We start from the raw sequence: 26,017 nt of genomic DNA, 5'->3' as shown, positions 1-26,017 counted from the left end.
TTAAAGTTCTAGAATTGATAAAACTGGAGTGGGATTCCCACTTCTAGGTAGAAATCCAAAGGAAATCAGGGGCACCTGGGTGGCTCAGTCAGGCATCTTATACTCAGGTCATGATCTCAGTGTCCTAGATTGAGCCCCATACCGGTCTCCCCACTCAGCAGGGAGTCTGCTTGTCTCTCTGCCCCTCCCCCGGCTTGTGCGCTTTCTCTCTCTCTCTCTCAAATAAATGAATTATTTTAAAAAAGAAATCCAAAGGAAATCAAAACAGGGTCTCAAAGGGTTTCCACTTCCATGTTCACTGTAGCATTATCCACAATAGCCAAGATATGGGAACAATCTAAGTGTCAACAGATGAATAAAGAAGATGTGATATATACACACACACAATGCAGTATCATCCAGCTATGAGAAAGAAGGAAATCTAGCCATTTGTGACAACAGGGATAGACTTTAGGGAATTATGCTAAGTGAAACAGCCAGACAGAAAAAAAAAATGAAAATACTGCATGGCATCACTTATATGGGGAATCTTCAAAACAAAACAAAACAAAAACAAAAAAGGTCAAACTCATAGAAACAGAGTAGGAAAGTGGTTGCCAGGGACTGGGAGGTGGGGAAATAGGGAGAGGTTGGTAAAAGGGTACAGACTTTCAGCTGTAAGATCAATAAGGTTTGAGGACCTGAGGTATAACAGGATGAGGACAGTTGATAACACTATTATATAACTGAAATATGCTGAGAGTTGAAATTAAATGTTCTCACTGTCCACCCCCTCCAAAAGATAACTATGTGCAGTGATGATGTTTTCATTAACCAGATGGGGGAAGTCTTTCCATAATGTGTATGTACATCAAATCACCATACTTTAAATCAGCAAACTTTAAAAATCTTACAACTTTATAGGCAATTATGCTTCAGTGATGCTGAAATTTTAAAAAAATATTGGACTGGGATTTTACTATGCTCCCCACCCCCCACCCCTCCACCAAAAGACCAAACACTATGTGATCTGCTAAGGAACAGGAAAAGCAGCTTCAACAGAGCACTCTGAAGGCAGTGGCTGGAGAAAAAATAAAATTTTATGTTTGTTTCTCAATAAATTCAAACAAGTTACCAAACCAGGTACAGAGATAAAACAGGTCATGTTTCATATTCCACTTGTTAAAATTCTCTTCTGCTCTTTGCTAACTGTAAGGTTTAAGCATCTCAGGTCTGTTGTTTGGTCAGTGCTAAGAGAATTCTCGTGTTCCACCTTGAAAGTGCAGGCACCTAACTATTGGGAAAAGAAACCTCAGAAAGACAAGGAGAAATGTTTCCTTTTTTCTTACATCTGCAGAATGCACCTACTATTCTGTGCTATAAAGTCAGTTCTTACCAACTAGGAAATTGAAAGTAGTCATGAGGGTCTCCAACTTACATCTTCTGCTCAGGAATCTTGTGTAAAAATGTATATACTATGTTTTCTATTATTCTAAAGCTGTCCTCAGCATATTTACACAAAAGAATCTTTAAGACACCCAAATTTAAGAAGTTATTATTGTTCTGTGAATTGCAGCCCAGCACCCTTGAAAGTCTCCAACTCCAGTTGGTTGTCTTACTGAAGAATGTTTTCATATCATAATATTTAAAACGTTTGTTTTCTGAAATATATAAATACATAAAAAAGTTTTTTGAGCCATAAAATGAACTTTGGAATTTCCTTCTCCTCTTACATATAAAATTATAAATTGCATGCCTTTGCTGGAATCCTGCTGGAAATACAGAGGTGAGAGCTTTGTCTTGTGGAAGTTCACACCTGTGCATGGCTAAAGCAGCAGACTCTCCATCTCTCACAGTGCATTGCAGGTTACTCTGAGCAGCCATGAAGTGGCAGGGGTCTGAAACAGATGTGGAACTGCATGCTGAAAGCATTCACAGCCACACTACTTGATGAACCTCCAAAGTAAATGCTTACTTGAATGTCTCCCATGGGCCGGGCCACAAAGAGAATAAATGAGTCCTCACAAGGAACCTGAGATTGTCCTCAGAAGACACTCAATGGTTACCACATGACAGGATCAGCGTGGTGGTGGAGCTGGAGACAGAAGGCTATAGGCGTACAAGGAGAAAGTGGCCAAGTGCCCGAACACTCAGCAGATTTCACCTAGAAGGATCTACCCGAGCTGGGCTTTGAAGGATGAATAAGAATCTACCGAGTCAAAGTGCAAGGGGAAGAGCACCAGGAAATGAAGGGGGTGAGTATTCACTGGGTAGAACATGAGTAGAAGTTCAACATGATTGATTGGTTATTTGTAAAGGTAACTCTGGAGTGCAAGAAGAAAGGCAAGTTAAGGCGCCAGACAGGTTAATTAACATTCATTTATTATACACTGGTTAGGTACCTAATCAGGCACCCGTGTTCCCAGGCACTGTGCGAGGTTGTGTCTAGAGGAGAAGAAAGACAAGCAAACAGTAAAACTGGTAATGCATTAAGAGTTGCAGCCAGTAATGTACAGAGTGCAGCTAGGAGCAGCACTCCCCAGACCTGAGTAGCCTGGACTGCAGAAATCAGCTGAAAAACGGCTGGTGCAAGAAGGTAAAAGAGGTAGTAGATGTAAAGGATATTTAGGAGGTATAACCATTGGCAGATGACATTGGGACCCCATATAATCACCCTTACTGTTCCCATGCACTGTACAGCTTGCCACTGCAAGCATCTCGGAGTCTTTTCTTGAAGACATCTGTGTTTGGCTTGCACAAGAGGCAAGCCAAGAAGAACCGGGTAGCTGGCATCCCTAGGAATGGTCCTCAACCACTATCAGATGGAAGATGGCAGATAAACACCTCAGGTTTGCTTGCCTTTCAAGTGGGACAACTCTGGGGAGTGGCCTACACAGAAAACCCAGATAGACTAAGTCCCAACTGCCCAGAGTGGTAACATGCTCAGTAATGCACCTTGTACTGGCTTCCCCCCACCTCCTTATCTCTCACTTCCCCATTCTCCTATCTCTGCTTCCTGGAATCACCTCCCCAATAAACTACTTGTACTTAAATCTTTATCTCACAGAGTCCACTTTTGGGGGACTCAACCTGAAACAAACAGAAAAAATTTAGTGAAAGTTTAGACGATGAACATGAAGACTCAAATATGAGACTACAAGACTTCTAGTTTGGGAGGACGAGGACCCTGTCAACTGAGCTCAAGATTTTTCAGGGTAGAAAAGAGGGTCAAATTTGGCGGGAACAGGATGAATCTGGAAAGACGAGCTTCAGGTGTTCAAGGGACATGTCATCTCAAAATTCCTGGAGTACAAGCTTAAAACTCTTGACTTTGGAAAAAAGCGAAAAGAAACTGGACCACACAAGAGGAAAAACCACAAGAAATGACATCACATCTCCCTAAAGGGCAATTACGGTATCTTCCTTTGACCCCAGAGAATACAAAGCCCTGGCTGTCTTTTCCAGCCGGTTTCTGTATTCTAGTTTCTCATAGTTGGAGGGGTTCACTCCTTTCAGACCATACATCACTCCCCACCAGCAGCCCGCAATAGCAGCTGTAGAATCACTGTCTCCACCGTGGAAAAAGGCACGGTGGGCGAGCTCCTTCCAGGAGTCTCCTGCAGCCAGGATGGCATCGTAGGCAATCATGGGGGCATCGTGTCCACTGCTGCCACCCCAGCCAGAGTAGCTCACGGAGGTATAGAACTGATCCCTCTCCTTCACATCAAAGGGCTTGGGGAAGGTGGGGGCTGATCTGCCATCCAAAATCCCTCTAAGTTTTAGGTATTTTTCCCATTGGTCTTGGAAGTAGGACCTGTAGGAAGGAAAAATTCTACAGTCAATTGAAAAAATAACTTTGAAAGCCATCAGGGAAGGTACCAGATAGATGTGTGAACAAGGCAAATTCCAAGATGACTTCAGCTTCTTGTACTAACATCAAAATCGTATGAAAAACTCAGAATGAGCTCTAAGTGGGACTTGTTCAATAAATTTTTGCCAAGGTTTTGTATAATCAAGGCACTGATACTGTTGTTAAATAAAGGATACACAGGAAGTTAAATGTGAGAAATGAAGGCCTATTTTTCCTGATTTGAGAATAGTGTCAAGTGTCATCATTCAACTTATTTTATTTTCTTTCTCTCTCTCTCTGTTTCCCTCTCTGGAGCTCAATGCATGGGACCTGAACTTACAACCCTGAGATTAAAACTGGAACAGAGATCAACAGTTAGAAGCTTATCTGACTGACCTGCCCAGAACCCCTTCTTTCTTTCTTTTCTTTTTCATTTATTTATTTGACAGAGAGAGCATAAAAGCAGGGGGAGCTTCAGGCACAGAATGAGGCAGAAGCAGGCTCCCCACTGAGCAGGAAACCCAACGTGGGACCTGATCCCAGGACTCTGGGATCAAGAACTGAACAGAAGGCAGATGCTTAGCCAACAGAAGGCAGATGCTTAGCCAACCAAGGCATACACTTTATTTTCTTAACAAAACTTGTATATGTTTAAGGCATACAACATGATGATATAATACAGGCAGCATATAGAGGCATAGTAAATACATTACTATGGTAAAGCTAATTAGCATATCATCTCCTTATATACTTGTATTGTTTTTTCAAGATAGAACCTTGGAACATCACAACCACAGGTGATGTCAGTAGAAAGCTTCTGGACCTTTTTATTCTAAGAAGGGTGATGTGACGTGAACTCACCAAAAAGGGAAGTTGTGGCTTTACTACTTTTAACTAACTAGTAAAAAAAATCTATTTCTTGGGCACTGTAATCAAGTATTTCAAAACATGTGTCATGGCAACACCGAAAAAACAAGTTCCAGGAAATAAGCAGGAAAGTTTACAGCAGTATAAGATAACCACAAAAGTTATAGAAGGTTAGAATACAGAACAGGATCCCTACACAACAGAGAAGAGCTGCAGGTACTACTCATCGAGGTCTTCACTGGTTACTTGGTGGCAATCACTGCTGGCATTAAACTTGAAATCCTTAGCAGGTGGTGGGGCGGGGATGTGGGGTGTGGTGCTGGGCACAGCAGATAGCAAAAATGGATCATGAGAACCAAGATGGCTACTTAAGCTTACATGTGCATGAAACTCAGAATCAAACATCTATTTTTTTTAAAAGATTTTATTCATATATTTTAGATAAAGAAGGCATGAGAGAGAAAGCATGAGCAGGGGAGGGGAAGCAGAGGGAGAAGCAGGCTCCCCGCTGAGCAGGGAGCCCAATGTGATGAGGGGCTCGATCCCAGGACCCTAAGATCATGACCTGAGCCGAAGGCAGATGCTTAACTGACCGAGACACCCAGGTGCCCCCAGATTCAATCATTGTTTAGCAGGAGCGTGCACCTACCAACTTACCAGTGTTGAAGATTCTTCTCCAAAAAGTAGCCTGATTGGATAATGTACTTTTTAGCTTCTGGTAGCACCTCCATCAGTTCTTTTCCCCATTGCCTGGGAGGTTTGCCGTTCACAGCATAGGCTGTAAAAAGAGCAGAAACAAGGGCTCCCAGGTAGCCTGTAGGGTGGTGGTGGGTCATCCTGCCACTCTCGATGCTCACCTGGATCAGTGTGCCCAGCTGGCTGTGGTGAGGGAATCTGAGACCGATGCACATGGCACGCATGGCAGCCCCGCAGCCACCCTCATGGCTGTTAAAGGGAATCCTCCAGCCATTGGCCTCATCTGGCTTCAGCACCATGGCATTCTGCACTGAAGCACACCCTGGGAAGAGTCAGGTAGAGCAGAGTTTCGGTATAACCAAAGGAAAGGCCCCAGCAGGAGGAAAGAACCAAGCTCAGTCTCTAAAGTTTCTCTGATGGAAAGGGAAAGCCCCAAAATATGATGAATGCCTCCAAACCCCAAGCCAACACTGTTCCATACTTTCTATATAACCCCTAGTATGATAAGACTGATGATAAAAGAATCAGATTCATATAGAGAGTCTTGGAATCTTTATCAGTTATTACTGAGACCACACAGTAACTCAAAAAGGTAGGTTTAACAAATTACTGTCTTTTCTTAAACAACTAAGCTAAGGCTCAGAGCTTAAGAACCTTGCTCAGAAGCACTTAACCAGCTAGTTAGTGGCCCCACCAAAACCATCAGACTCTGAGCCCAAGCCTTTAGAGAACCCAAGGAGAACTTGACCATTGGAGATCCTGAATGCCCAGAAAGAGGCTGCAGGTTCGAGAGTGACGAATACCAGGCTCAGAAAAGGAGCAATGGGTCCAGAGCAACAAGGTGCCTTTGGGTGCCCTTTGTAATCCTCATTTTTTTTTACCTACAACATCTTTCCATATCAGTAAATTCTTACCTGCATAATTTTAAATGGCTATGAACACGTCACCATGATTAAATAAATTACAGGACATTTAGGTTGTTTCTATTTCTATCACATCTACCAAAAATAACTGTCTCCTTGATATTTAAATTTCAATAAACATATTTAAGGACTACCTTGGGCCTGCTTTATTTTCCCCCCTCTCGTGACCTCCCATGGCTGCACTCACCTGGTGCCCGGCCATCCATGTCTTCCATACAGTCTTGGTAATGCTTAGCAAGTAGAGAATACAACTGAGCCAAATCCGAGACTTTGCCAGCCTCCACAAGAGCTTCTGCGGTGGCCAGGTGCATCACTGTGTCATCACTGACTCTCCACCTCTCCACATCTATGGCGTCCAGCCCACCAAGCTGGGCCAGCTGCTGGTGAATCTTTTCCCCATCCCGGAGAAACTCCCACTTCCCGTTGAAGTACCCCAAGGCATCTCCAGCTGCACTCAACACCATGGCAGCCACATACCTCTCCATCAGTCCTTCACACATGGTGAGGCTGTCTCTGCGGGAATATTAAGACACACAGGGGATAAGGAAAAGAAAAGTCAGAAGATATAATGGCCCATCTACATGTTACTGAGCACTCACTACTTGTAGGCAATATATTAGGTGCATCTCATTTAATCCTCGCAACTGCTCTAGGGGGAAACATATTAGACCCATTTTACATCTGAGTACACTGAGGATCATCGAGATAATGCAGTATCAGAAACGTTATGTGCCTTGCCTTGGGTCACAGAGCTAACAAGTGGCAGGGCTGGGATTCCCATTCTAGGTCCTTCTGACTCCACAGCCAACGATTTTAACTATGACTCCATCTTTGCCTCTCTGTGAGCAGCAAGCCCATTCAATTCGGCAAGTCAAATTAAGTTTGTCATTTTCTCTTGTTGGTTGGGATTTGGCCTTGGAAGGGCACCCCTTGTTTATTAAATGGTAGTACTTTCCACCAGCACCACAATGCACGGTTTGCAAAGTATCTGCACATTCTCTGCCTCCACAGGAGGCAGGAATTACAATACCTACTTCCCAGATAAGAAAACTGAGGTTCAGAGGGTAATCACACAGCCAGTGCTGGAGGGACTGGGACTCGAATCTTCTGATTGCATGCCACCTCTCCTCAGCAGAGATCTACTCACCTTGGGCAACCCCTTTGTGCCTCAGCCTCAACATCTTGAAAATGGTGACAAAATGGTAACAACCTCATTGGTTTGTTGTGAGAAATAAGGAATGTTTGTAAAGCACTTACAACAGTGCTTAGTACACAGTAAGCACCGCTTTTATTACTCATACACAACCAGGGGAAAAGATTCTTCTGTTATGGAACTAGAATCCTTTCTCCCCACGGCCTTCCTGGCAACAGCTATATTTTAATCTGGTCTTCCTGCTAAATGTCTTGGGATCTCGGCTAATATTCCCTCCATGAATCTAATACCTGGTAAAGTGCTGGTTTTCCCACAGGTGCATTTCCAATTCTCCCTTATGCCCTACTGCCTGCTGCATTCATGTTCAGAGCCCTCCACGCTGGTCACCAATTCTACCCACCTACTTCCCTTGCACAGGCCAGGCCCTCTTAACCGCCCACTGCAGCTGGGCTTGCTCACCTTCTCCTGAGCTCAAGCTCTTTCCAGGAACCCCCCACCACGCTCTTCCTCCCCTCCACTTACCAAAACCCTATTTATTCTGGGTTAAGGTCAAGTCCCAAGGCTTCCAGAAGTCCCTCTCCAGCGGCACTGCCGTGGGCCAGGGAGGGCAGGCTGGCAAGCACTGGGAGAAGAAGGAATGATGAAGACTGGTTGAAAAAAAAAAAAAAAAAAAAAGACTGGTTGAGCACACCAAACTCAAGTTACTGATGCTGCTGCTGACTTTCTTGACCTACAAAGGAGATTTGTAAAACGTTATTTTATCATATTTTATCATTTACAAAAGGATGCCTAGGAACTCGACTTCTTGGCTCTGCCAAGAATCAGGTACACGACTGTGAACAAGCCACCCCACTCAGGACCTTGATTTCCCCGTCTGTAAAAAAAAAAAAAAAAAAAAAAAAAGAGTAGGAGCTCCCATCCTGCGCTGCGACCTTCGGAGACCAAGCTTAGTTGTTTTTTTTTTTTTAAGATTTTTATTTATTATTATTTTTTAAAAGATATTTATTTATTTATTTATTTTGCAGGGCGCCCAACGCGGAATTCGGTATCAGGACGCTGAGTTGAAGGGGGATCCTTAACCACTGCGCCACCCAGCCGTCCCAAGCCTAGTTGTTTTTTTTTTTTTCTTTTGTCTTTTTTTAAGTTTTTTTTTTTTTTTAATTTTTATTTATTTATGATAGTCACAGAGAGAGAGAGAGAGGCAGAGACACAGGCAGAGGGAGAAGCAGGCTCCATGCACCGGGAGCCCGATGTGGGATTCGATCCCAGGTCTCCAGGATCGCGCCCTGGGCCAAAGGCAGGCGCCAAACCGCTGCGCCACCCAGGGATCCCTTTTTTTAAGATTTTATTTATTTATTCATGAGAGACACAGAGAGAGAGGCAGAGACCCAGGCAGAGGGAGAAGCAGGCTCCACGCAGGGAGCCCGACGCGGGGCTGGACCCCGGGTCCCCAGGGTCACGCCCCGGGCTGCAGGCGGCGCTAACCGCTGGGCCGCCCGGCTGCCCCTAGTCGCTCTAAGGACCAACTCCTACCCCCCTGCACCCCCCCCACCCCCGGCGGGGCTCCTCCCCCGCAGTCCCTCCCGGCTCCGTCTGAACGCGGGCTTCTTCCGAGCTGCGAGCGAGGGCGGGGGGACGAGGCCACCTCTGTCCTCGGAAATTCTCTCTCCGCCCTCGCGCGGCGGCTCTCAGCCTCCCGCCTCCAGGACGCCGTGCTCCCTTCAACTCCCTCCTACCGTCTGCATCCTTGGCCCCGAACTGCACATCCAAATACATTCAAAACTTCAACACTAAGGCCTGGCAGCTGCTCCCCGGCAGCCCTCGCCTTTTTTTTTTTTTTTTTTTTTTTTTTTTTTTTTGAAGGCGGCGGTGGGGACGCGGTCGCGGGCAGGGGGCGGCGGAGGTGGCGGGGGAAGGAGGGCAGAGCGGCCGCGGCACCTCCGGGAGGGAGCGGGGGTGGGGAGCGCCCGCGGAGGCGGAGGACGGCGGGGAGGGGTTACCTGACGGCAGGTGCGGAGGCGCGCGCGAGGGGCCGGGTGCGCGGAAGGCGCGCGGCATCCCGGGCGCGCAGGCGCGGGGCGGGCCGGGGGCGGGGCCGGGGCGGGGCCGGGGGCGGGGCCGCGCAGGCGCACTCGGGAGCGCAGAGCCCGCGGACCGTGGCGAGGGCCGGGCCCCGGCTTCCCGGCAGCGCATCCCTCCGCGCGCAAGCGGGGACTGCCCGGGCTGCGTCCCCGGCCACCTGGGCTGGCGACGGCCGCGACAGCGCCTGGCATGTCGGAATGTCGCGGCTGTCGCGGCTCAGGGGACCAGACTCTCGGACTGAGTGACGATGACTCACCTGCAGCCCTTTTCCCGGCTCTGGGGGATTCTGGTGGGTCCCCGTGTGGCCAGACCCTGCAGAGAGGTCACTGAGTGCAAGGGGCGCGCGGGGGGCGCGCGGGGGGCCCGGGGGGGGTCCGAGCCCCTCTCCTAAAATGGGAAAATAGCACTGACTTGTGATGGTGGCTATAAGGATTAAATTCATTTTAACGCATCATTTATTTGGTCATCATCATCTATTAGGATTTTTTGCATCCTGATAGTAGAAGAAGGCAAAGAAAAACTAACGGCATTTTAGTCTGGATAAGTGAATAATGTCACCCTTGAAAAGAATCAGAATCACCGTTTGTAGGTATTCCATACCCTTGTCCAGAACTTTAACTTGCTGTGCCTATCTTAATGGGTGTAATTCCCCAGACTTGGCCTGGGAGTTTCTTGGGTCTTATTTTTAACCGAGATGCAAATGTACTCCTTTGGGTGTGCTGTTCGATGAGTTCTAATAAATGTGTGTACCTGCATAACCACGATCGAGACACAGATGATTCTCATTACTCCAGAGTGCTCCCTTATGCTGTCTTCCACCTCCACCACCACCCTGAGCCAAAGTGATTTTTTAAATCTTTTTTTATTTATTCATAGAGAGAGAGAGAGAGGCCGAGACACAGGCAGAGGGAGAAGCAGGCTCCACGCAGGGAGCCCGACGTGGGACTTGATCCAGGGTCCCCAGGGTCACACCCCTGGCACAAGTGGCGCTAAAACCCTGGGCCACCGAGGCTGCCCCCAAAATGATTTTTGATCGTTTACAAAAATCAAATCACCTTCAGCCTCCAAGGATGTGGTCAAAGTTCCCCCACTCATGGACATTTTTAATAAGTATCCCTATCAAACTCCTAACTGTTTCAGTTTAAGATGCCTGTTGAGGATATGGTCCGTATTTCATGCTGCTCTTTCTGCAAGAATCCATGGGAAAAGTGTTTCTTTGGCTTGGATATAAATAATAACTGGGGGGGGGGTGTCTTAGGCATTAGTTTCCTTTCACTTAATGGTGCCTGTGAACCTTGCTGTCACTTAGACTGCTGACTCATTCACGCTACCAAATGGCTTCAGGTGGAGGGTTGTCCAGGACCTCTGAGCCATAAACAGTGTTGTCATCCTTCACCGCCTCGTTTTACCAACACCCGTACTTTATTAGCCTCCATCCCTGCTGAAGGCACATTATTTACTGCGGTTGATTTTATGTGCTGCCTTCTTCAGCACCCCAGTGCATGAGGCCAGCTGATAGCTTTGCCTTGACTTGGAAACCACATTAATACACCTGAATGGTAATGCTCCAGGGCTGTACTGAAACCTCTTCTTACTTCTCACAAACCTTAAAGGTTGATCTAGATGCCAAAAGATTTCCTGAACATTCTACCCTATTACACTATGTAGATGACTTGCTTTTCTGATCCCTTGCCCAAGCCTCTTTGTAGGTAGACAGCATTCATCTGTTAAAACTTTTAGCCTTAAAGGGACATAAAGCCTCCAAGGAAAAACTGGTTTATTCAAACTCAGGTTTGAAAAAACAAAACAAAAAAACAACTCAGGTTTGATACCTAGGGCACCTGATTTTGGAACAAGGACTACATTTAGATCCAAATAGGTTTCATGGCATCTTGAATTTCCCAAAACCCAAAACTAAGTACCAACTATGAGGTTTTTAAGGGGCTACCTAGCTACCGACTGTGGAAATTGTCCAAACTTCTCTCTTATGGCCTATCTTCTAGATGTTTTCCTAAAAAACAATAAACTTGACCATATTATTTAGGAAGATCAAGATGACTTTGCCTTTTTAAAGATTTATTTGAGGGACACCTGGGTGGCTTAGCGATTGAGCGTTTGACTTTGACTCAGGGTGTGATCCCAGGATCCAGTATCAAGTCCCACATTGGGTTCTCTGCATGGAGCCTGCTTCTCTAGGATCCAGTATCAAGTCCCACATTGGGTTCTCTGCATGGAGCCTGCTTCTCCCTCTGCCTGTGTCTCTGCCTCTCTCTCTCTCTCTGTGTCTCTCATGAATAAATAAATAAAATCTTTTTAAAATAAAGATTTATTTGACAGAGAATGAGAGCAAGAGACACATAAGCAGGGGGAGCAGCAGAGGGAGAGGGAGAAGCAGGCTCCCCACTGAGCAGGAAGCCTGACATGGGGCTCAATCCCAGGACTCTGGGATTATGACCTAAGCCAAAGGCAAATGCTTAAACAACTTAGCTACCCAGGTGCCAGATGACCTTGCCTTTGAAGCCTTAAGAGAAAGCTTCATAAATCCCTTGGCATCCCAATTATCAATTTCTCTTCTTTTTTGTATGTTAAAAAAAAGGGGGGGGGGAATGGGGCTCCTGGGTGGCTCAGTGGTTGAGTGTCTGCCTTTGGTTCAGGTCATGATCCCAGGGTCCTGGAATCAAGTCCCACATCAGGCTCCCCAGAGGAGCCTGCTTCTCCCTTCGCCTAGGTCTCTGCCTCTGTGTGTCTCTCATGAATAAATAAACGAAATCTTTAAAAGAAAAAAATGGGAAGAATGCTCTTACGGTACTATCCAAAAACATGGGGACCACATTGACCCCAAGGGTATTATAGCCAATAGCTAGACCTTACAATATAAGGGTACCCTAAACTTGTCTCAGACCCTTCCTACCACAGTTCTTTTATCATGAGATTCCCTTCCCCTCACTCCATGTGGTAGAAGCTTAGGTAGGAAAAGCTTGCACTCCATGTGGTAGAAGCTTTTCTAAATTCTCACCATACTCTACACCTTTCATCTAGTCGCCTCACCTCCTATAAAATCTTGCTAACCACTTCTCAGATTCTTCCTCACTGTAATAACCTTAACTCCGCTATTCTTCCTTCCTCCACGGACAAAACCTCTTACTACTGCTCAATACTGACATATCACCTTCTGACCCCCCATGATGACTTACAGGAAAGTGCTTTGGATAATGCTGACTTTTCATGGTTTACTAAGGCTTCCTATTTAAAAGGTGAAAATGACAAATATTATGATAGCTATATAACAGCAACTCCTTTTTGAAGCTCTTGAGGTGGCACCGTTGCCTTTGGCTATCTTAGCATAGCAGGCTGAATTGTACACTCTCACGGAGGCCTGTGTTTAGCCAAGGGCCAACTGCAAATATCTATACTGACCTGAGATAGGTCTTTGGAGTAGCTCATGACTTTGGAATGCTATGGAAATTGAGGCTTCCTTAACTTCCAACAAAGGTAAAATTTTAAATGGTTCTTACCTTCAAAATGCCGTATTATTAGATGTCATACTAATATTATTAGATACCATATTTCTACTAGTCACTTTGGCTATTTTTCAGGTCCCTGGGCGTTCCAAACACCTTGCTGACATTCCCACCATGCACACTGCACTTAGAAGAACCAACAACCAAGTCTCTGTCATGGTCCATGGGGATGTTCCCCCAATGATAATCTAGAAAAATTGACTAGAGATGCTCAGCAATTGGCCCCAGAAAAGGGAAAACAAAATTGGAAATCTAATAACTGTTGGTTCAGTAAAAAGAGAACTTTGGCTTGGCCCAAATAGAAACTCAGTATTGGGGATCCCTGGGTAGCTCAGTGGTTTAGTGCCTGCCTTTGGTCCAGGGTGTGATCCTGGAGTCCTGGGATCGAGTCCCATATCGGGCTCCCTGCATGGAGCCTGCTTCTCCCTCTGCCTGTGTCTCTGCCTGTGTGTGTGTGTGTGTGTGTGTGTCTCATGAATAAATATATAAAATCTTAAAAAAAAAGAAACTCAGTCTTGCCAGAGGCCTTAATATTCCCATTACTGACTAATGTACATATATTGAATCATTGGTTCACTGTATTTATGAGCCCATACTGGTGGGGAAATAACAATAGAGTTGCAAAAACTGCCCATTTTGTTTGCTCCACTTTCCCAAAACATAACCTAGAGAAGTACAAAATACAACTGTCCCTGGACACTTTAAATTCCCCAATGGGCCGTTTGAGGTTTGGCAAATGGATTTCATTCAGCTTTTCCTACCTAAGGGATAAAAATGATGTTTTAGTCATGGGTTGTATGTTTTCTCATTGGACTGATACTTTTCCCTATAGGCAGTCTACTGCCTCTTCTATGGCTAAAATCCTGTTAGAAAATATTATCTCTACCTGGGGAATGCCCCCACCTTGAACTTCATAGTGACTGGGGAACTCACTTCATTGGTCAAAAGGTCTGTGCTATTTGGACAGTTCTGTGACACTTTGTGCTTACACCCTCAATCCTCACATCTAGTTAAATGCACTAACAGCATTGTTAAGACTCAGTTGGCAAAATTTGTAGAGACCCTTTAAATACCCTGGCCAAAGGCAATGCCATCAGTCCTTCTAAGTCTCAGGTACATACCTTCTGGAGCCCATAAACTCTCACCCTTTGAGATAATCACAGGGTGTCCAATGCACATGGCTCCTGTTTCCTTTGATCTACAACTGATAAAAGGAGGAATACTTCGATTCTGTAAAGGCCTAATTGCTTCTGTTGAAAATAACCATGCTCTTGTAGAACAGTCTTTCCATAGTACATTCCCAGGAGATGAAGACCTCAAGCATCACTCCTTACAACCCAGAGATTTTTGTCTCTTGGAAAAAACAATTCCAGAAAGAGTCTCTTCAGCCTCATTGGAAGAACCCCTATCAGGTACTGTTAACCAACCACAATGTCACTAAACTCCAGGGAATAACCCTGGGAATAATCCATGTGTCACACTAAAGAATCCACCAAACCCCAACTGGGCACATGAGCTAGTGACCTGAAAGTAAAGTTGAAGCAGATGGCAGGTAAAGAAGGCAGCTCCTAGAAGTTTGACCTAAGATGACCAGAACAAGCCTATAAACCTCCTTTCCCTTGTTCATTCTTTTTTCACCTTCTCTTTCATGGGAAGACAATGCTTTTGTCAGCATTTGCCAACCCCTTGTAAAAGGGGGAAACCTCTCCAAGTGTTATATTTGTCATCAGAAACCTCAGTCTGTCCTGACAGCAGTGACTCCTTAGTTTACCCTGTAAGGGATTTTGCTGAAATCCCAGACGCTGCTATATGCCTAAATTGTTCCACACATCCTTTTATAAAGTTAGAATACTAAATCCACATACCCTTGTTCCTTGCCTCAATTTAACCTAACCCTGCGGTAGGAGAACAATATGCGTCAAAAAAAAAAAAAATATATATATATATATGATACTGCAATCAGCATAAATCAGACTATTTATAGGCTTGCTATCAAACCCATGTATTAGGGTTGTCTTTCAACATGTGATAATAACAGGGTTTGAGTCTTGGCTGAATGCTGCTAAAGCCTCTATTACCAACAAAGGGTCTGTAAATGCTAATACTTCTGAGGAAGCCCTATGAGCACCACTTGGCTACTCCTTTATATGAGGAAGTTTTCGCAATGGCCCCTATACTTGTGCAGCTCACTGTCTTGACCACTGGAGGATGAAAGGGCAATGTGCTCTTCATCTATTTACTGTTCTGTCTTCTTTTCATAACAAATCATAAGCCTACCACTGTCCACTCCACTAAACCTCCATGGCCAACTTAAACAGTTAGGCATACAGGACTCTGGGTTTGCTGAGGGAGGGCCTTTCTCCCTTGGGCCAGAGTAAGTTTGAATGAACACATGATCAGGAATCTCTCCCTAATATTGGGAGAGTTAACCAACCATGGGCAAAGCAATAGCAGCCCAAAAACAATCACTTGGCTTGCTACCTAAGTAGTTTGGGATAATCGAATAGCCCTTGATTATTCATCTGTTGAACAAGGAGGTATTTGAATAGGCAATACCACCTGTCATACATGGATAAATTCTTCTGGGAAAGTAGACACCCAGCTGCATAAAATTAAGGAACAAGCACATTGGCTACAATAAATTTCATGTAATGATCCATGGTCCTTTAGCTTCTTTATATGGTTACCTTCAGGTTTAGGATCCTAATTTAGAGTCGTCACACAAACTGGACTTGTCATATTACTTTTAATTCTGTTTTGTATGATCATTTTGAAGTTTTGTACCTATAGCCTGTCAAGCCTTTGTAAAAGCAACATGCCCAGTGGGGTGATGCAGACTCAATACTCTAAGATGATCTCCAGTATTTTTTTTTTAAGATTTTTATTTTATTTATTCATGAGACACACAGAGAGAGAGAGAGAGAGAGAGAGGCAGAGACACAGGCAGAGGGAGAAGCAGGCTCCCTGCAGGGAGCCCGACATGGGACTCGAATCCGGGTCTCCAGGATTACACCCCGGGCTGAACACGGCGCTAAACTACTGAGCCACTGGGGCTTCCTTAGTAGTTGTTTAACATCCTGATAAGATATAAACTTTAGATAGGAAATGCCTGAGAGTTCTTCCTCCTACCCTTCCTTGTTACTCAAATGTGACTTCAGTGTTTTCCAACTCTCTGACATGGGATGTGACAACCAAGAAAGGTCTTTCCTGGCACCAAGGGACAAAACAACTAAATGCAGAAAACCTGACTCCTGGTCAGTGGTGCTTTCAAGAAAATATCTTGAACAAAAGGGGGAAATGTGAAAATGAATAAAAGAAAGCTTTATTCAAAATGGAATCAGGCAGCCCTGAAGAGGGGAGCTCTCATGCATGTACCATGCATTGCAGTTTATTTTGTATATATATATCCTGACAGGAAGAAGGTCACTTTCCCTCCCCTGCAGGAGGAGTGAAGATTTTCCCTTTGCCCAGTAACAACCCAGCCAATGAGGAACTGCCACATCTCAACAATTGAGAAGTAGCCACAACCCTGAACTCTGGCTCTCCTCCAGTAAGCTTTCATTCAAAAACACCTCTCCCAACTTGCTCTGTTCCTCCATAAAAGCAAGCCCCTCTCATATAGTCTCTGGATCTTGACTATATTTTACTGGAGTTTGCATGTCCCAAATTGCAATTGCTCTGCTATTCCTGAATAAACTCATTTTGCTGGTAAAATAACTGGCTATTTTATTTTTAAGGTTGACCTACTGACATTTTTTCCTCCTTGGTCAAAAATTGGAAAATATTTCTGGGACGTCAAGGACATGGTCATACAAACCAAAAGAATAATTTGTCAGTTAGCTCCAAATACCTGCATATAACCGTTATACTCCCTCTTCCCCTCTCCCACCACTCCCCATACAAGGTTTAAATAATAAAGACACTTATTATCTTATATAACAAAATGTTTAGACATTTCTAGATTGACTGACAAAAAAAAAATCTTAGATAACAGAAAATCCCCAGGGTTAATTACTATCATCAAAGATCCAATTTCTTCCATCTTTCTGCCCTGCTGTTCTCACCATGCTAGCTTTATCCCCAGGCTGACTTCTCTGACAGGTCCAAAATCCAATTACGATTACAATTCTGATGAGAAAGACGGTGTCTCTTCTTTCAAGGATGAAGAAACTATTAGGAAAGCCTCTTCCTGTGCCCAGCTCTGAGACTAAACCGATCACTGGCAGGCAAGTTAGATTATGAGTTCCTCTTTGATCAAGGATAAAACATCTTCCCTGAGAAGTGGATACATATACAAAACCCAAGATTTTGTTCATAAAGGAAAGAGTGAATTCTGTTCTGCCAAGAAAAACTAATATTTATCTGGCATTTTACTGGTGCTAGACATTAGTATAGATACTGGAAAGACAAAGGTGTTGGAGATTTAGGTCCTCTTCCCCAGTTTTACTGAAGAAGACATACTGAAGACTTCATTACTCACCAATCAAGTATTATTTGCCATCTTGAGGTTTTTACTGAGAAACAAACTTATGGGACTCAGACCCGATCTCTGAGATGTTTCATCTGTAAGGTGGAAATAATGGTACTTTTCTTTTTAAAAAAAATATTTTATTTATTTACTCATGAGAGATAGAGAGAGAGAGAGAGAGGCAAAGACATAGGCAAGGGAGAAGCAGGCTCCCTGTGGGGAGCCCGATGTGGGACTCCATCCCAGGACCACAGGATCACCCCCTGAGCCAAAGGCAGACACTCAACTGCTGAGCCATCCAGGCATTCCAATAAAGGCACTTTTAATAAAGAGCTGTTAACAATGTCTGGGAGTGATCTCTATATATCCCACAGACATTAAACACCTACTGTGTACCAGGTATACGCTAGACCCTGACTCAGAACCCTCTCTCATGAAATGGACCCAGGCATGTGATCTCATTTTAGGCTGCTGACTCATGATATTTTAAAAATGTTTTTTAATGAAATGTTTACATTAAAAAAATATTTATTTGAGAGAGAGCAAGAGAAAGCATGAGCTGGGGCAGGGGTAGATTGAGAGGGAGAGGTAGATTCCCCGCTGAGCAGGGAACCCTATGTGGGGCTCATCCCAGGACTCCAAAATCATGACCAGAGCTGAAGGCAGATGCTTAACTGACTGAGCCACCCAGGCGTCCTTGTTTACATTTTTTTAATGATAAAATACATACTTCCAGCAGAAATGTTGGGAAAACTCTCCTAAAGAAATAGCCACACATGTTCATGAAGATAAATGTTCCTGAATGTTCTTTGCAGAATTGTTTCTAATAGAAGAAAGTTGAAAATAACTTCAATATGTCCCATGTAGGGAGTATGCATTTCCTCCTCCTAAATCATGGCACAATTATGGAACTGTTCAAAACCATGAGGTAGATATTTAAATAAGACTTTGGGTAAATAAGCTTACATGGAAAGAGCTTAGAGACATTTGTAGGTTAAAAAAAAAATCAAATTTTATTTATTTATTTTTAAAAGATTTTATTTATTTATTCATGAGAGACACAGGCAGAGGGAGAGGCAGGCTCCATGCTGGGAGCCCGATGCGGGACTTGATCCCAGAACTCAGAGATCACGCCCCGAGTATAAGGCAGACTCTCAACCACTGACCCACCCAGGTGTCCCCCCAAAATCAAATTTTAAAATGAAGAATATATATGATCTTATGTAAAAAAAAAAAAAAAAAAAAAAAAAAAAAAAAAAAAAACTCTGTGTGTGAGAGAAAATGGCTGAAAGGATACACATCAAGTTGTTAATAATGATTATGATTACCTCTGAAGAGAGTAATGGGAGAGTTTGCCAGGACTAAGGAGAAACTTTTAATATTTCACAATTAGAATTTTTATATGTTAATGTGTATAAAGAAATTTTAGAAAATATAGAAAAAAACAGAACCACTCACATTTTCTCACTCATACTATATGTAGTCTTTATCTTATGCACGTTTCTTGAAAAAAATTGGATCATTTTGTATATACAACTTTATATTATTTTTAACCACTAAGCTTTACATTGTGAGCATTTCTGTCATTAGTGATAGTATTTTTAATATCATTAATTCCAAATGCTCAGATAAGATAGTGCCTCTGGAATAAACTCCCTTTCATATCGATACAAAGAAAATGAAGCCTTGCTGTTTTGTTGTTCTCCAGCCAAGGTAGTCAAAGCTGGTTCATTCCAAGGAAAACAGAAGCACAAATAACTGAAAAACAGGAAATTAAACAAATCTTTGCCACTTCATGGTCCCAAGTAATACCACACCTAGTTAAAGCTTGAGAGCGAGAGAGAGAAAAAAAGCTTTGTGCACTTGGTAACAGGAAATGGTTAATAGGCAGGGCCTCTTGAACTCTCTAACAGACACAAAATAACAAAAAGATTCAAAGGAAATCATACCACAGAACAGGACTTCAATATACTCTTGCTAAAATGACACAGTGGAGAAGAAAATGAAGTAGAGGCTTTTTAGAAGAAAACAGAAAAAAAGCTAGTACAGGAGAAATTGGAAGCCCAAAGCCACTGTTCACAGATCCTGTAACATCAACTCAATTCAGAAAACTCGGCGAGCATATTACCTTGGGGTAAGCAATGATACCCAGATATTTGGTCAAACATTTTTCTAGATGTTTCTGTGAAGGTAGTTTTTAGATGGGATGAACACTGAAATCAGTAGATATTGAGGAAAGCCAATGATATTCCATGATGCCAGCAATCCTGACCAATTCAGTGGAAGGCCTTAAGAGAAAAAAAGACTGACCTCCACCATGGACGGAGGAATAATGCCAGCAGACTGTCTTGAGACTTGATAAAGGAAGTTTTTCAACTTTTAAAAAATTTTTATTTTTAAGATTTTATTTATTTATTTGAGAGAGAGAGAGTGTGTGTGGGAAGCAGGGGAAGCTGCAGAGGGAGAGGGAGAAGTAGCAGGGAGCCCGATGGGGGGCTGGATCCCAGGACCCTGAGCAGAGGGCAGGTGCCTGACTGACTGAGCCACCCAGGAGCCCCAAGTTTTCAACTTTTAATGTTTGTGGGCCCTGCTCCTGGGCTCCTAGGGAAGCTATACTTTAATATTTACCAAGTCAAATTGATTCGGCAGGACCTCAAAGCACGTGCTCTATTTCTGCCCAGAGCCCACATTGTACATCTGCTTGATGAAAGAAAATCACCAAAAAGGTATTTTCTGAACACAAAAGACAAGAAAAAGTAAGAAATTTCCCTCCTTCCCAGAAGATTAGTCATACGATCCTGCATATATTAGAAACTTAAGGTCTGCAACATTCTGAAGTGCTGTGTCTAAGAATTTGTAACTTTTTGTTTTAAAGATTTTTTTTAAAGATTTATTTATGATAGACATAGAGAGAGAGAGAGAGGCAGAGACACAGGAGGAGGGAGAAGCAGGCCCATGCAGGGAGCCTGACATGGGACTCAATCCCGGGACTCCAGGATCGCGCCCTGGACCAAAGGCAGACGCTAAACCGCTGAGCCACCCAGGGATCCCCTGTTTTAAAGATTTTATTTATTTTTATTCATGAGAGACAGAGAGAGAGGCAGAGACACAGGCAGAGGGAGAAGCAGGCTCCATGCAGGGAGCCCGATGTGGGACTCGGTCCTGAGACCCCGGGATCACACCTTGGGCTGAAGGCAGACACTCAACCGCTGAGCCACCCAGGCTTCCCAGAATTTGTAACTTTCTATGTAAAAAAGTACATAACCCTATTCAATGTTCCCTTACAGGAGCCCTGTCTTTGTGAAGATTGTGTATCCCAGGCAGCTGTCCTAACTCAGGTTCAAATAAAACTCTCTTCCTTTTCTTTTTTAGAAATTCTAAAAAAGAAAGCCTCGGTGGCTCAGTGGTTGAGCATCTGCCTTTGGCTCAGGTCATGATCCCAGGATCCAGAATCGAGTCCCACATTGGGCTCCCCACAGGGAGCCTGCTTCTCCCTCTGCCTGTGTCTCTGCCTCTCTCTCTCTCTCTGTGTCTCTCTTGAATAAATAAGTAAAGTCTTTAAAACAAAAATTCTAAAAGGTTTATTCATTTTGCAACGACAGAGTTGAGCTACAGCATCTGCTCTTTCCTGGATCTCCATCCAGCCTGCTAGCCTACTTCACAGATTTGGACTTGCCAACCTCCACAATCAGGTGAGTTGGTTCCTTAAAATAAACCTCTTTCCCTCCATATGTATACTTTTTGGTTCTGGTTCTTTAGAGAATCCTTACTAATATAGCATGGCACTCTGCTAGCTGCTCCTTGCAGTTACAGAGGTAAGGCCAAAATCATGTGACACAGGAGACTTGGTAGGGTATAATGACATTAGGCCACTTGGACTGTGGCAAAATGTTCAAGATCTAAGATCGGCAGATATGAAAGAGACATTAACAGCTTAGAGTGTTCATAGAAGGCATCCAGAGAAAATTACACCTGGGCTGATTTTTGATGCATAATTAAAAAGATAAACTAAAATTGCCAGAAGCCCAGAAATAACCTAAAAAACACATGGGAGAAGAAAAAAAAAAGTAAAACCAAAAATGCAACTTTAAGTTGGCATTTTCTCAGCCCAAAGCAACTAGCTAAATATACATCAGTAGGAAGGTGAAAATGGCAACAATATTCACGGAAATATGTGGAAATATTGAGTGGAAATCGTGGAAATAATGAGTGAAAATATGACATACCATGGCCAGGAATTATTTATGTGGATTCCTTCTTTAAAAAAAAAAAATTTATTTCTCCATGAAAGACACAGAGGCACAGGCAGAGGGAGAAGCAGGCTCCCTGCAGGCAGCCCAATGTGGGACTCAGTCCCAGGACCCCCAGGATCACGCCCTGAGCCAAAGGCAGACACCGCTGAGCCACCCAGGTGTCCCAATGTGGATTCTTTCTAAATGAACCCAGATCCCTATTGATATATTATTACATTCAGATTCAAACTACAGGTAGAAAAATGGATGCAGAGAAAAGTAACAAGCAATAATAAAAAGGCTGCCAAACTGGTAACTCAGAGAAAAGAGCAATGCAGAGCTGAGGGTTTTTTTTTTCACGCAGTCCGGAGTTGTTTTGAGGAGTGGTTTTGAGGAGGTTCGAAATGATTTTCTATCGTCTTGCAGTGTTTCTATTAATTTGTTTTGAGCTTGTAATGGACATAAATGCCCCCCCCCACCCCTTCTGTGGATAACTGAAGGAGAGAACATAATCTTAAGGCAAAGCAGGAGAGAGTTTGGTTGTGTTTAGGAAAGAATTTTTTTCTGACAAAACTAGAAAGGGCACCTGTCAAAGGAGCTTACAGTGTTTTATTGCTTGACCCTTTAAGAAAAGAAGAGACAAACACTGTTGGGGAAAGTTGAGGCTTCTGTGTCTGAGGGTAGGACCTGCCCTGGAATCCTGGCCAATCCTTGTTCTAGGATTTGGGGGAATTAAGGGTCACTACAGCCGTTGAATGCCACTCCCTCACCCACACTGTCCACCAGAGCCATTAACAAATTTACAAAAGTCACTCTTTTCAGTTTTCTATTTCACTTTCCTTGTCCCCTGAGAAACACGGTAAGAAGCCAAGCACCAGGCAGGAGGAGAACCCAGAAATGATCTTGGTGCTTTCATTTTTTAAAAAGATTTAATTAATTTATTTATTTATGAGAGATTCAGAGAGAGAGAGGCAGAGACACAGGCAGAGGGAGAAGCAGGCTCCCTGCAGGGAGCCTGATGGGGGTCTCGATGCCAGGACCCTGGGATCACACCTTGAGCCAAAGGCAGGAGCTCAACCATGGAGCCACCCAGGTGTCTCTGATCTTCGTGTTTTCAAAATGGGACAGTGTAGTGCCACGAAAGCGAACTTCAGTAAATTAGAGGTTATGTGAATTAAAGATTTAACGGGAGCGTGTTATTTGCTGCTTAAACACACTAAGTTATTTATCGACCCCTAAAATGGAGTAAACACCCTCCTTCACCTTCCTCCTCCTTTCTCCTTCTCCTCTTCTCCTTCCTTCCTCCCCCTTCTCCTCTTTCTTCTTCGTGGAATATTTTTCTGAAAAGTGAAGTAACAGTTGTCATTTGTTTCTTATGGACAATGTAATATAAACTGACGGGGAAAACCAAAAGGTCAAAGCAAAAGGTCATGGTCACCAGGCTTCAAAAAGGCGGACAGAGAGTAGTAGTTGAATTCTATTCATAAAATTAAAGAGAAATTGCATAGCTTGAATGGAAAGGGAAATTTATCTCTCAGCAGGGCTTCCCAGAAATGGCACCTGTTAAAGCACACCTTGCACAGACATTCAGCTGCTATTTGAACGCGAGAAGGAATTTGACTATTTGAAGCCTCTGCAGAGAGCAAGTACCCACCACGAAGGCAGCATTTGATGGAGTGAAGAGCTTTAACAGTGCTCTCAGAATAACTCCCTCCAGCTTCATACTGATTTATCGGGTCTACGGCGGGGGAGGTTGAGGGACTCTCTAGGGGCCTGACACCACTATGCCAAAACCAGCTGCCATTGTGAAGTCAGTGGTTTCACTCTTTTTAGATTCCCCACCCCAAGCTTCACCGCAGGAATAGGTGCTTTCTGTTTTCTGGAGGCTGTAGTTTTACCCACTGAAAGCCAGCCGGTGGAAGTGGAGCATCAGAGCCCCATCGCAAACCCTGGGAGGGGAGCTGGGGATTCAGCTAGGCAGCTGAGCAGAGAGGCCGAGGTCATCTGGTAGGGAGCGTGCCAAAGAAGGGCTTAAAATCTACTGGTGGGGGCAGCCCGGGTGGCTCAGCGGTTTAGTGCCCCCTTCGGCCCAGAGCCTGATCCTGGAGACTCGGGGATCGAGTCCCACATCAGGCTCCTACATGGAGCCTGCTTCTCCCTCTGCCTGTGTCTCTGCTTCTCTCTCTCTCTCTCTCTCTCTCTCTCTCTCTCTCTCTGTGTGTGTGTGTGTGTGTGTCTCATGAATAAATAAATAAAATCTTAAAAAAAAAAATCTACTGGTGGCTGGATCTCCCAATCCAAGGTTAGGAACTAGTGACTTATAGCCATGAGCTACTGCTCTGGGGGAGGTGTAGGGTGGGGAGGCATCTTCCCATTCTGCAGACTCCAATTCAGCTGATTGCTCTGCTCCTTTTTTCTGCTATTGCTTGCTTCTTTTGCTTACGGTCCCTCCACCTTGTTCTTATTTTTCCCAATCTACTCATCTTTGTATGCCCGGTCCTTGGCACAGTTCCAGGCTTACAGTACAAACTCAATAAATTTTAGGGGAATTGTCTTGACATGCCAAAGGAGTGGTGCATATATGAGAACAGAAAGAGCAGATAGGGATTAGAAGACTTAACGAGAGCTTCTTGAGGAACTGGCATTTGGTCTGGTCCTTTCAGGAAGGAAGATGTTTGGATGGACAGAGAGCAGGGAAAGGCATCTAGAAACAGTTGGAGGAACTGTTAAGGAACAGTCAGTTGTTTTCAGGCAGAGAGAATATAGCACCAAATGTAGACAGAAGAGGGGCAGTGGGATAGTTTGGACAGGGGTTAACTCTGAATTTCCACTTCTCTTTTCACTTTAAGAATTCCAGTGATTTCTGTTTCAGAGAATCAGAAAGAGTGTGACAATATTCAAAGAGGAAGAGGTGACCACTCTTAACACTGATGACGTTTCCACCAGCTTTAGCATACTGTGGCACTGCTTGGGAACTTAAGGTGTCTTAAAGCCTAGATCTAGCCACCCCATGCTGGGTGCAGGTTATAAGCAAATTTGAATGAAGCAGTGAAAGGAGCCAGAGGAGAGCATCAGCCCCTGCACGGAGAGGCTGAAGATCACTGCAACTGCAAGGTAGAAGTTGTTACATCCTTCCTCCTCATTATTCAAAATAATGCAGCTGAGATGCACAGACCAAGACACAGATGCATGAAAATGCTCACCAAGCTTTTTTCCCTCGCAGAGAAGATGAAAATGTAATGGGCCCCTGTCATATAAAGTCTTGCCTGGCACACTTTATAGAGCTTGAATATTCCAAATCTAAGATTGACAGAGCAGCCACCCACTGAACCCTGCCACAAACCTGTCACTGGGTTGAAGCAAGATGCCTCTGCCTTCCCTGTTTCCTACTCTCTTTGCTCTTTCTGGCTGCCTTGGAAGAGACGGTGTGTTTGCCAATAGACAGGAAGTAGAAGAGGCCACGTTTGTTCAGTAAAAGCTGCTGCCACCCCTGCCACCCCACATTACAACACATCTGTTTCCAGTGCCACGTTTCTACCTCTACAGAAAGATGGACAAGATGGGAGGGATATGAGGGCCTACTTTTACAAATTTAGATGGAAAACCACGAGAGCATCCCTCTTGCCTTAACCTAGAGTATTCAGAAAGCAAAGCTGAAAACAAAAGTCTAGTTTATTGGGGATGCAGTCCAGTGGTGTAGAACACAGGAGGACTTAGGGAAGAAAGAAACTCCAGGACAAGGGTGGTTTACCACACTGGCCTCTGCCACAGACAGCTGGTACTCAATCCCACTGGGACCTTCTGAAGACCCTCATGAAATGTTTCTCAGAACTCTCCACCTGGAAGCTGTCAGCTTCCAATCCCATCTGGTCAGGAGTACTCCATGGGCACTGACTACCACCATATTCCCAGGCTGCACACGTTTAAGTAGAGAACTTGCAAAGATATCTCATGCCAAAGCAAAAGAGGAGCCCTGGGGCCAGGAGCAGACCGTAAAAGGTACAGGCCCAGGCAAGGTGCTATCAGGTTCTATTTGTGCAAAACAGGTTCACTGGGCCAGCATGAGTCAGCTGTTTACCCACAGAATGCTCCAAAATTCTACACAGGGGTAGCAGGCTGATTGAAAATAAGAGTCCAGGGGTGGGGGGGGGGGGTTTAGGGGACTACCTAAAATCTTCCTCACCCTATCCCTCGGTTCTGTCATTGTGCTCACCTGAGGTGCCCTCAACTTCGTCTATGGCGCTCC

At 44.3% G+C, this 26,017-nt stretch overlaps 2 protein-coding genes across 5 annotated transcripts in view; both read right to left on the bottom strand.

Moving 5' to 3' along the window:
- The window catches only part of PLA1A (phospholipase A1 member A), a 40,371-nt gene extending 34,675 nt beyond the window's left edge, over window positions 1-5,696 (bottom strand). For 2 of the 3 annotated variants that reach the window (XM_038582932.1, XM_038582934.1), the window contains exon 1: window positions 5,554-5,691. The gene's annotated coding sequence lies outside the window, so the exon portion shown is untranslated. Of the gene's footprint in view, window positions 1-5,353; window positions 5,475-5,553 lie in introns of all 3 variants that reach the window. The other variant, XM_038582935.1, reaches the window with a different exon arrangement.
- Window positions 1,062-9,537, bottom strand: ADPRH (ADP-ribosylarginine hydrolase). 2 transcript variants are annotated; one of them, XM_038582936.1, is made up of 5 exons: window positions 9,469-9,537; window positions 7,991-8,115; window positions 6,503-6,828; window positions 5,354-5,714; window positions 1,062-3,793 (listed from the first exon to the last, which is right to left on the bottom strand). In XM_038582936.1, exons 3-5 carry the CDS (start codon window positions 6,813-6,815, stop codon window positions 3,379-3,381), a joined length of 1,089 nt encoding a protein of 362 aa, XP_038438864.1. In that variant the 5' UTR covers window positions 6,816-6,828; window positions 7,991-8,115; window positions 9,469-9,537; the 3' UTR covers window positions 1,062-3,378. The 2 variants fall into 2 exon arrangements, with proteins under 2 accessions (XP_038438864.1, XP_038438865.1); XM_038582937.1 differs by lacking the exon at window positions 9,469-9,537 and adding an exon at window positions 9,205-9,348.
- Between the last annotated feature and the right edge of the window lie 16,480 nt (window positions 9,538-26,017).

The sequence above is a fragment of the Canis lupus genome, chromosome 33 (genome assembly GCF_011100685.1).
Source record: "Canis lupus familiaris isolate Mischka breed German Shepherd chromosome 33, alternate assembly UU_Cfam_GSD_1.0, whole genome shotgun sequence".
NCBI classification, from domain to species: domain Eukaryota; kingdom Metazoa; phylum Chordata; class Mammalia; order Carnivora; family Canidae; genus Canis; species Canis lupus.
The sequence above is the reverse complement of the archived record's forward strand: the minus strand, read 5'-3'. Positions and strand labels throughout refer to the sequence as shown.

Coding starts and splice junctions, on each gene's coding strand:
- ADPRH (XM_038582936.1), bottom strand. CDS start 6,815: ATGTGTGAAGGACTGATGGAGAGGTATGTGGCTGCCATGGTGTTGAGT. Junction 5,715..6,502: donor CATGGATGGCCGGGCACCAG/GTGAGTGCAGCC, acceptor GACTCTTCCCAG/GGTGTGCTTCAGTGCAGAAT. Junction 3,794..5,353: donor GAGAAGAATCTTCAACACTG/GTAAGTTGGTAG, acceptor TCCTTCCTACAG/GTCCTACTTCCAAGACCAAT.